At 35.0% G+C, this 11,393-nt stretch overlaps 1 protein-coding gene across 7 annotated transcripts in view; it reads left to right on the forward strand.

The window, feature by feature from the left end:
- Nucleotides 1-673: 673 nt before the first annotated feature.
- The window catches only part of LOC133572002 (uncharacterized), an 88,685-nt gene continuing 77,965 nt past the window's right edge, over nucleotides 674-11,393 (forward strand). For 5 of the 7 annotated variants that reach the window (XR_009810480.1, XM_061924602.1, XM_061924598.2 and 2 more), the window contains exon 1: nucleotides 696-1,069. Coding sequence is in view for 5 of the 7 variants with exons in the window: in XM_061924602.1 (XP_061780586.1) it covers nucleotides 1,018-1,069 (52 nt within the window). In the remaining 2 variants the exon portion in view is untranslated. Of the gene's footprint in view, nucleotides 1,070-1,161; nucleotides 1,238-11,393 lie in introns of those variants that run through there. The other 2 variants (XM_061924597.1, XM_061924599.1) reach the window with 2 other exon arrangements.

Below are 11,393 nucleotides of genomic sequence, written 5' to 3' on the forward strand. Positions count from 1 at the left end.
AACCATTGCATCTAATAGAGAATGTCTCATTTGCACCCCCTGGTGGTGAAATCTATCAAAATGAGGGTGGTCCCAAAAAGGAGGGATTTTTCACATTGACTGTGTGTCGCTTTTAAAAGTGCTCCCCCTCTGGTCAACATATGAAATAACAAGTGTGTGTAAGAAATTTAAATTCGCCCCCTTTGGCCTAAATTAACAACATTTAAAAAAAAAAAAGAATATGTATATAGAGACGTACTGTAGTAACAAAGTAAATAATGAAGATTAAAAAACCATTACAAACAAAAAATAAAATTAAAATAAATAAATAAATGAACTAAAATCAGTCTTTTTCTCACAGTGTCGACTTTTTTTTTCTTATTTCTTATAAAATCCGTTTTTCTCGTAAAATTTCGACTTGCGTTGAGTAAAATGACAACTTTTATTACGAAACTGTCAAAATGTACAGTTTTTCTTGTGAAATTGTGACCTTTTTCTTGTGAAATTCCAACTCATTTTTCACAATAAGCTTTTTTTTTATATTTGCATAGTGTGTATATATTATTAATGTTGTAAATACACATCTTTATATATCTAGAAAGGGCGGTCCTAAAGAGGTAGGCCTTTTTCGGAGGTCCCAAGAAGGTAAGAAATACAACAATGTGTGTGTGTGTGTTAGAGAGAGAGAGAGAGAGAGAGAGAGAGAGCGAGCAGGAAGACAGGGGCGCTTGCCGTCTGGAAAACCGCATCTTTTCCCGCCGCTCCGCTCCTCCCCTCATTTTTCCCTTTCGGCATCGCTCCCACGCTCCAGCTCTCAGGATCCCTCCCCATTTCTCTCGAGGTGCGGCCTATGGAACTGTGTGTGTGCGTGTGCGTGTGTGTGTGTGTGTGTGTGTGTGTGTGTGTGTGAGAGTACTTGATGCTCAGCATCTCCTGTTTGTCCCTCTCTCTCTCCCTGCAGCTGTGGTGGGCGTGCGGTGGCGCTGCTTCTGACCCTCTCTTGTCGCCCACACGCTCTCCTTTTCCATTTTGAGGGCTATGGATGGATTGCGTTTACCTCCACTCATCGAGGAGGCTCTGGACTCTACAGGTCTGTAGCGCTCGGTCGTGATGCTGCGCGCGGGGCTATTTTTAGCAGCGATGCAAGGATGGGTGGAGGATGGAGGATGATGAGGGGGTCAGGTGGGGAGATTATAGTGAAGGCTTGTGAGAGCTGCTGGCAGGCTGCAGGCTTTTGATGGAGGCAACACACTTGCAGGTAACAGATTGTGTTATCGTGCGTCTTTTGCTACTTTTATTGGTTTAGTTTTCATAGCCGTTTGTTTGTTTGGTAGCAGCATTGCACAAAAACAACTTAAGGAATTCCAGTTCAAGCCTAAGTATGGGAGGGGGCACAGGTCATGGAAGAATCTATTGAAATGTGGTGCTAGTTTGGGAATTGGGTGCATTTATCTGAGTCTTAAAGTGATATTGTGAGTTTATTGGTACTTTTTTTGGTATAGTTTTCATAGCCGTTTGTTTGTTTGGTAGCAGCATTACACAAAAACAACTTAGGTAAATACGATTAAAACCTATGCATGGGAGGGGGCACAGGTCAAGGAAGAATCCATTGAAATGTGGTGCTAGTTTGGGAATTGGGTGCATTTATCGGAGTCTTAATGGGATTTTGTAAGTTAATTGGTACTTTTTTTGGTAAAGTTTTCATAGCCGTTTGTTTGTTTGGTAGCAGCATTATACAAAAACAACTTAAGGAATTCCAGTTTAACCCTACGCATGGGAGGGGGCACAGGTGAAGGAGGAATCTATGAAAATGTGGTGCTAGTTTGGGAATTGTTGTCTGATATGGGTTGCATGCTTTTATCTGAGTCTTTAAGTGATTTTGAGATTTTATTGGTACTTTTTTTTGTATAGTTTTTATAGCCGTTTGTTTGGTAGTATATACAAAAACAACTTAGGTAAATACGATTGAAGCCTACGCATGGGAGGGGGCACAGGTCAAGGAAGAATCCATTGAAATGGGATGCGAGTTTGGGAATTGGGTGCATTTATTGGAGTCTTAAAGGGATTTTGTAAGTTTATTATTACTTTTTTTGGTATAGTTTTCATAGCTGTTTGTTTGTTTGGTTGCAGGGTTATACAAAAACAAATTAGGTAAATACGATTGAAGCCTACGCATGGGAGGGGGCACAGGTCAAGGAAGAATCTATGAAAATGTGGTGCTAGTTTGGGAACTGCTGTTTGATACCGGTTGTGTGTATTTATTGGAGTGTTGAAGGGATTTTGTGAGTTTATTGGTACTTTTTTTGGTATAGTTTTTATAGCCGTTTGTTTGTTTGGTAGCAGGGTTATACAAAAACAACTTAGGTAAATACAGTTGAAGCCTACGTATGGGAGGGGGCACAGGTCAAGGAAGAATCTATGAAAATGTGGTGCTAGTTTGGGAACTGTTGTTTGATACCGGTTGTGTGTATTTATTGGAGTGTTGAAGGGATTTTGTGAGTTTATTGGTATATTTTTTTGGTATAGTTTTTAGAGCAGTTTGTTTGTTTGGTAGCAGGGTTATACAAAAACAACTTAGGTAAATACGATTGAAGCCTACGCATGGCAGGGGGCACATGTCAAGGAAGAATCTATGAAAATGTGGTGCAAGTTCGGGAATTGGGTGAATTTATCTGAGTCTTGAAGGGATTTTGTGAGTTTGTTACTTTTTTTTGGTATAGTTTTTACAGCCGTTTGTTTGTTTGGTAGCAGGGTTATACAAAATCAACTTAGGTAAATACAATTAAAACCTACGCATGGGAGGGGGCACAGGTTAAGATAGAATCCATTGAAATGTGGTGCTAGTTTGGGAATTAAGTGCATTTATCTGATTCTTTAAGTGATTTTGTGAGTTTATTGGTACTTTTTTGGTATAGTTTTCATAGCCGTTTGTTTGTTTGGTAGTAGCATTACACAAAAACAACAATTGAAGCCTACGTATGGGAGGGGGCACAGGTGAAGGAAGAATCTATTGAAATTCGTGCTAGTTTGGGAATTGGGTGCATTTATCTGAGTCTTGAAGTGATATTGTGAGTTTATTGGTACTTTTTTTTGGTATAGTTTTTATAGCCGTTTGTTTGTTTGATAGCAGGGTTATACAAAAACAACTTAGGTAAATACGATTGAAGCCTACGCATGGGAGGGGGCACAGGTCAAGGAAGTATCTATTGAAATGTGGTGCTAGTTTGGGAATTGGGTGCATTTATCGGAGTCTTAAAGGGATTTTGTAAGTTTATTGGTACTTTTTTTGGTATAGTTTTCATAGCCGTTTGTTTGTTTGGTAGCAGGGTTATACAAAAACAACTTAAGGAATTCCAGTTCAACCATACGCATGGGAGGGGGCACAGGTGAAGGAGGAATCTATGAAAATGTGGTGCTAGTTTGGGAACTGTTGTTTGATACAGGTTGCATGCATTTATCTGAGTCTTTAAAGTAATTTTGAGAGTTTATTGGTACTTTTTTTGGTATAGTTTTCATAGCCGTTTGTTTGTTTGGTAGCAGGGTTATACAAAAACAACTTAGGTAAATACGATTGAAGCCTACGTATGGGAGGGGGCACAGGTTAAGGAAGAATCCATTGAAATGTGGTGCTAGTTTGGGAATTGGGTGCATTTATTGGAGTCTTAAAGGGATTTTGTAAGTTTATTATTACTTTTTTTGGTATAGTTTTCATAGCTGTTTGTTTGTTTGGTTGCAGGGTTATACAAAAACAACTTAGGTAAATACGATTGAAGCCTACGCATGGGAGGGGGCACAGGTCAAGGAAGTATCTATTGAAATGTGGTGCTAGTTTGGGAATTGGGTGCATTTATCGGAGTCTTAAAGGGATTTTGTAAGTTTATTGGTACTTTTTTTGGTATAGTTTTCATAGCCGTTTGTTTGTTTGGTAGCAGGGTTATACAAAAACAACTTAAGGAATTCCAGTTCAACCATACGCATGGGAGGGGGCACAGGTGAAGGAAGAATCTATGAAAATGTGGTGCTAGTTTGGGAACTGTTGTTTGATACAGGTTGCATGCATTTATCTGAGTCTTTAAGTAATTTTGAGAGTTTATTGGTACTTTTTTTGGTATAGTTTTCATAGCCGTTTGTTTGTTTGGTAGCAGGGTTATACAAAAACAACTTAGGTAAATACGATTGAAGCCTACGTATGGGAGGGGGCACAGGTTAAGGAAGAATCCATTGAAATGTGGTGCTAGTTTGGGAATTGGGTGCATTTATCTGAGTCTTAAAGGGATTTTGTACGTTTATTGGTACTTTTTTTGGTATAGTTTTATTTGCCGTTTGTTTGTTTGGTAGCAGGGTTACACAGAAACAACTTAAGGAATTTCAGTTCAACCCTACGCATGGGAGGGGGCACAGGTGAAGGAAGAATCTATGAAAATGTGGTGTTAGTTTGGGAATCGGGTGCATTTATCTGAGTCTCAAGGTGATTTTGTAAGTTTATTGGTACTACTTTTTTTGGTATAGTTTTCATAGCCGTTTGTTTGTTTGGTAGCAGGGTTATACAAAAACAACTTAGGTAAATACGATTGAAGCCTACGTATGGGAGGGGGCACAGGTCAAGGAAGAATCTATTGAAATGTGGTGCTAGTTCGGGAATTGGGTGAATTTATCTGATTCTTGAAGGGATTTTGTGAGTTTGTTACTTTTTTTTGGTATAGTTTTTACAGCCGTTTGTTTGTTTGGTAGCAGGGCTATACAAAAACAACTTAGGTAAATACGATCGAAGCCTACGCATGGGAGGGGGCACAGGTGAAGGAAGAATCTATTGAAATGTGGTGCTAGTTTGGGAATTGGGTGCATTTATCTGAGTCTTAAAGGGATTTTGTACGTTTATTGGTACTTTTTTTGGTGTAGGTTTCATAGCCGTTTGTTTGTTTGGTAGCAGGGTTATACAAAAACAACTTAGGTAAATTCAATTGAAGCCTACGCATGGGAGGGGGCACAGGTGATGGAAGAATCTATTGAAATGTGGTGCTAGTTTGGGAATTGGGTGCATTTATCTGAGTCTTAAGGTGATTTTGTAAGTTTATTGGTATTTTTTTGGTATAGTTTTTATAGCCGTTTGTTTGTTTGATAGCAGGGTTATACAAAAACAACTTAGGTAAATACGATTGAAGCCTACGCATGGGAGGGGGCACAGGTCAAGGAAGTATCTATTGAAATGTGGTGCTAGTTTGGGAATTGGGTGCATTTATCGGAGTCTTAAAGGGATTTTGTAAGTTTATTGGTACTTTTTTTGGTATAGTTTTCATAGCCGTTTGTTTGTTTGGTAGCAGTATTACACAAAAACAACTTAAGGAATTCCAGTTCAACCCTACGCATGGGAGGGGGCACAGGTGAAGGAAGAATCTATGAAAATGTGGTGCTAGTTTGGGAATTGTTTGTGCATTTATCTGAGTCCTAAAGTCATTTTGTAAGTTTATTGGTACTTTTTTTGGTATAGTTTTTATAGCCTTTTGTTTGTTTGGTAGTAGGGTCATACAAAAACAACTTAGGTAAATACGATTGAAGCCTACGTATGGGAGGGGGCACAGGTGAAGGAAGAATCTATTGAAATGTGGTGCTAGTTTGGGAATTGGGTGCATTTATCTGAGTCTTAAAGGGATTTTGTACGTTTATTGGTACTTTTTTTGGTATAGTTTTCAAAGCCGTTTGTTTGTTTGGTAGCAGGGTTACACAAAAACAACTTAGGTAAATACGATTGAAGCCTATGCATGGGAGGGGGCACAGGTTAAGGAAGAATCTATTGAAATGTGGTGCTAGTTTGGGAATTGGGTGCATTTATCTGAGTCTTGAAGTGATTTTGTACGTTTATTGGTACTTTTTTTGATATAGTTTTCATAGCCGTTTGTTTGTTTGGTAGCAGCATTACACAAAAACAACTTAAGGAATTCCAGTTCAACCCTACGCATGGGAGGGGGCACAGGTGAAGGAGGAATCTATTGAAATGTGGTGCTAGTTTGGGAATTGGGTGCATTTATCTGAGTCTTAAAGGGATTTTGTACGTTTATTGGTACTTTTTTTGGTATAGTTTTCATAGCCGTTTGTTTGTTTGGTAGCAGTATTACACAAAAACAACTTAAGGAATTCCAGTTCAACCTTACACATGGGAGGGGGCACAGGTGAAGGAAGAATCTATGAAAATGTGGTGCTAGTTTGGGAATTGTTGTTTGATACGGGCTGCGTGAATTTATCTGATTCTTGAAGGGATTTTGTGAGTTTATTGGTACTTTCTTTTGGTATAGTTTTTACAGCCGTTTGTTTGTTTGGTAGCAGGGTTATACAAAAACAACTTAGGCAAATACAATTGAAGCCTACGTATGGGAGGGGGCACAGGTCAAGGAAGAATCTATTAAAATGTGGTGCTAGTATGGGAACTGTTGTTTGAAATTGCCTGTTTTTATTATATTGTGGGTGTATTTTTTTGACTCATTTTTGTTTATTTGTCCGTTTTGTTAAGGGAATCTGTTAAATTTGGTGGTTATTTTGCGATATCATTACATTTTTTTGTGAATAAATGATGAGTCCTAATAACACAATCCGGACATATGCATGCAGGGTTTATCAGCGAAGGTGTTCTTCCAAATGTCAATTTTCCAGCTCTGCAAACTTTGAGTGAATTGACTCTCAGCTGCACTCATGAAAAACTTCGTATTTGTGCCTCGTAACATTTGTGTGTGTGCGTGCATGCAGCAGATAAACAGATAAGTTAGGGAATGTATACTATGTTGTTGTTTTTATGTCCATGGGACTGAGGAAGAGGCTCGAACTGGATCTGTTTTTAATAGCCATGCAAACAGACGGGCTATTCATGTGTGTGTGTGTGTGCGTGTGTGTGTGTGTGTGTGTGTGTGTGTGTGTGTGTGTGTGTGTGTTCTTGTATATATTATTAATGTTGTAAATACAAATCTTTATATATCTAGAAAGGGTGGTCCTAAAGAGGGAGGCATTTTTCTCAGGTCTCAAGAAGGTAAAAAATACAAGAATGTGTGTGTGTGTGTGTGTTCTTGTATTTGTATCCTTCTTGAGACATCAACAAGGAAAAATAGCTTCCATATGAGGAGGTGTGAACAAGTGATGACATAAATCATGGTCCCAATACAGAAAACGATTTAATCTAATAGAGAATGTCTCATTTGCACCCCCTGGTGGTGAAATCTATCAAAAATGAGGGGGGTTTCTAAAAAGGAGGGATTTTTCAAATTGACTGAACAGGACAAGCGGTAGAAAATGGATGTCTGCATGGACTGTGTGTCGGTTTTAAAAGTGTTCCCCCCTCTGGTCAACATATGAAATAACAAGTGTGTGCAAGAAATTGAAATGCGCCCCCTTTGGTTACATATGAAATAACAAGTGTGTGTAAGAAATTGAAATGCGCCCCCTTTGGTCAACATATGAAATAACAAGTGTGTGTAAGAAATTGAAATGCGACCCCTTTGGACAAAATGTATTAAAAAAATTAAATAAATATGTATATAGAGACATACTGTAATAACTTGAAGTAAATAATGAAGATTAAAAACCAATTACAAACAAAAAATTCCCCCAAAAATACAAATAACTAAAAGCAGTCTTTTTCTCACAATGTGTCGACTTTTTTCTTATAAAATTGGCAACAATTTCTCATATTCTTTCTGTTTCTGTAATATTGCAATATTTTCTCGTAAAATTAGTACTTTTATTTAATGTAAAATTATAACTTTTTAATGCAAAATGGCAACATTTGTCATATAAATTTCTGACTTTTATCACAATATTGCCAATTTTTTCCGTTGTTCTTGTAAAATAGTGAAACTTTTGGAGTAAAATTATGACCTTTGTCATAATTTTGCCAAGTAAAATTCCAATAATTATTATTATTATTATACTGCCAAAATGTTAAAGTTTTCTTATACAATTGTGACTTTTGTCGAGTAAAATTACGACACGTTTCATAAAATTACCAACATATTTATCTTTTCTTGTAAAATTGCGACTGTTATCGAGTAAAATTCCAACTTTTATCATAATATTGCACAAATGTTCAGTTTTTCTTGTCAAATTTTGACTTGCGTTGAGTAAAAGTAAGACTTCTATTATAATGCTGCCATATACATGCATATATATATATATATATATATATATATATATATATATATATATATATATATATATATATATATATATATATATTATAATACTGAAATAACAAGTGTGTGTAAAAATTCGAAGTGCTCCCCCTCTCGCCAACATATGAAATAACAAGTGTGTAAGAAATTGAAATGCGCCCTCTTTGGCCAAAATTCATTAAAAAATTAAAAATAAATTGCCAATTTTGTTGTTGTTGTTCTTGTAAAATAGTGACATATTTTCTCGTAAAATTATTACCTTTTTATGTAAAATTATTACTTTTTAATGCAAAATGGTGACATTTGTCATACAGAATTCTGACTTTTATCACAATATTGCCAATTTTTGTTGTTGTTGTTCTTGTAAAATAGTGACATTTTTTGAGTAAAATGATGACTTTTGTCATAATTTTGCCAAGTAAAATTCCGATATTATTATTATTATACTGCCAAAATGTTAAAGTTTTCTTATACAATTGTGACTTTTGTCGAGGTAAAATTACGACACGTTTCATAAAATTACCAACATGTTTAGCTTTTCTTGTAAAATTGTGACTGTTATCGAGTAAAATTCCAACTTTTATCATAATATTGCACAAATGTTCAGTTTTTCTTGTCAAATTTTGACTTGCGTTGAGTAAAAGTAAGACTTTTTTTTATAATGCTGCCATATATATATATATATATATATATATATATATATATATATATATATATATATATATATATATATATATATATATATTAATACTGAAACAAGTGTGTGTAAAAATTCGAAGTGCTCCCCCTCTGGTCAACATATGAAATAACAAGTGTGTGTAAGAAATTGAAATGCGCCCCCTTTGGCCAAAATTAATTAAAAAATTAAAGATAAATTGCCAATTTTTGTTGTTGTTGTTCTTCTAAAATAGTGACATATTTTCTCGTAAAATTATTACCTTTTTATGTAAAATTATTACTTTTTAATGCAAAATGGCGACATTTGTCATACAAAATTCTGACTTTTATCGCAATATTGCCAATTTTGTATCTGTTCTTGTAAAATAGTGACATTTTTTTCGTTAAATGACTTTTGTCATCATTTTGCCAAGTAAAATTCAGATTATTATTATAATATTGCCAACATTTTTAACTTTTTTAAATAAAATTTACTTTTGTCGAGAAAATTACGACTTGTTTCATAAAATTGCCAACATATTTAGCTTTTCTTGTAAAATTCCGACTGCTATTGAGTAAAATTCCAACTTTTATCATAATATTGCACAAATGTTCAGTTTTTCTTGTCAAATTTTGACTTGCGTTGAGTAAAAGTAAGACTTTTTTTTATAATGCTGCCATATATATATATATATATATATATATATTTATATATATATATATATATATATATATATATATATATATATATATTAATACTGAAACAAGTGTGTGTAAAAATTCGAAGTGCTCCCCCTCTGGTCAACATATGAAATAACAAGTGTGTGTAAGAAATTGAAATGCGCCCCCTTTGGCCAAAATTAATTAAAAAATTAAAGATAAATTGCCAATTTTTGTTGTTGTTGTTCTTCTAAAATAGTGACATATTTTCTCGTAAAATTATTACCTTTTTATGTAAAATTATTACTTTTTAATGCAAAATGGCGACATTTGTCATACAAAATTCTGACTTTTATCGCAATATTGCCAATTTTGTATCTGTTCTTGTAAAATAGTGACATTTTTTTCGTTAAATGATGACTTTTGTCATCATTTTGCCAAGTAAAATTCAGATTATTATTATAATATTGCCAACATTTTTAACTTTTTTAAATAAAATTTACTTTTGTCGAGAAAATTACGACTTGTTTCATAAAATTGCCAACATATTTAGCTTTTCTTGTAAAATTCCGACTGCTATTGAGTAAAATTCCAACTTTTATTATAATACTGCCAAAATTCTATGTTTTTCTTGTGAAATTGTGACCTTTTTCTTGTGAAATTCCAACAAATTTTTCACAACAAGCTTTTTTATATGTGCATAGTATGTATATATTATTAATGTTGTAAATACACTTCTTTATATATCTAGAAAGGGTGGTCCTAAAGAGGTAGGCTTTTTTCTCAGGTTTCAAGAAGGTAACAAATACAAGAATATGTGTGTGTGTGTGTGTGTGTGTGTGGGAGGATGTTTATTAGCTTGTGTGTAAGGGGTCTAGTCGGAAACAAAACTCAGAGGTCAGTAGCCTTCTGACCAGTGTCCAGAATGTGGCTTCCTCTTCCTGTGTTGTGTCCTATAAGTGAACTTCTCACAAACACGCTGTGTAGTGTTGTCCCCATACCAATATTTTGGTACCGGTACCAAAATGTATTTTGATACTTTTCGATACTTTACTAAATAAAGGGGACCACAAAAAATGTCATTATTGGCTTTAATTTAATAAAAGATCTTAGGGTACATTTAACATATGTTTATTATTGCAATTTAGTCCTTAAATAAAATAGTGAACGTACTAGACAACTTGTCTTTTAGTAGTAAGTAAACAAACAAAGACTCCTAATTAGTCTGCTGACATATGCAGTAACATATTGTGTCATTTATACACCTATTATTTTGTACACATTATTAAGGACAAGCTGTAAAAAATTATTATTAATCTACTTGTTCATTTACTGTTAATATCTGCTTATTTTCTCTTTTAACATGTCCTATCTACACTTCTGTTAAAATGCAATAATCACTTATTCTTCTCTTCTTTGATACTTTACATTAGTTTTGGATGATACCACACATTTAGGTATCGATCCGATACCAAGTCGTTACAGGATCATACATTGGTCATATTCAAAGTCCTCATGTGTCCAGGGACATATTTACTGAGTTTATAAACATAATATACATTTTAAAAAAACAAAAGAAGATGTTGTGATGCCAAAAAATATTGATGTAATCATAGTAGTATCGACTAGATACGATCCTGTACTTGGTATCATTACAGTGGATGTCAGGTGTTTACATTGTGATGCCGGTGAGCTACGGTGTGTAGTGAAGCATGTTTAGCTATTCCTCGTCCTCCAGTGATAATGCTACTTGTAGGAAACTCACTTTATTTGTCGCCATGGTGATTTAGAAGTAACTAAAACACTGCAGACTGCGACTTTAGACGCATGTCTTAAAGCACCTCTCCCTGAGGGTGTTTCAGTGTTATAACTTCACCTTTATCTTGACTTTTTACACCAAAATGCGTCCGTTCTCTCGTTTCTGTCTACACACTGTGTCTACTT

This window comes from Nerophis lumbriciformis, linkage group LG29, assembly GCF_033978685.3.
Source record: "Nerophis lumbriciformis linkage group LG29, RoL_Nlum_v2.1, whole genome shotgun sequence".
Classification (NCBI taxonomy): Eukaryota; Metazoa; Chordata; class Actinopteri; order Syngnathiformes; family Syngnathidae; genus Nerophis; species Nerophis lumbriciformis.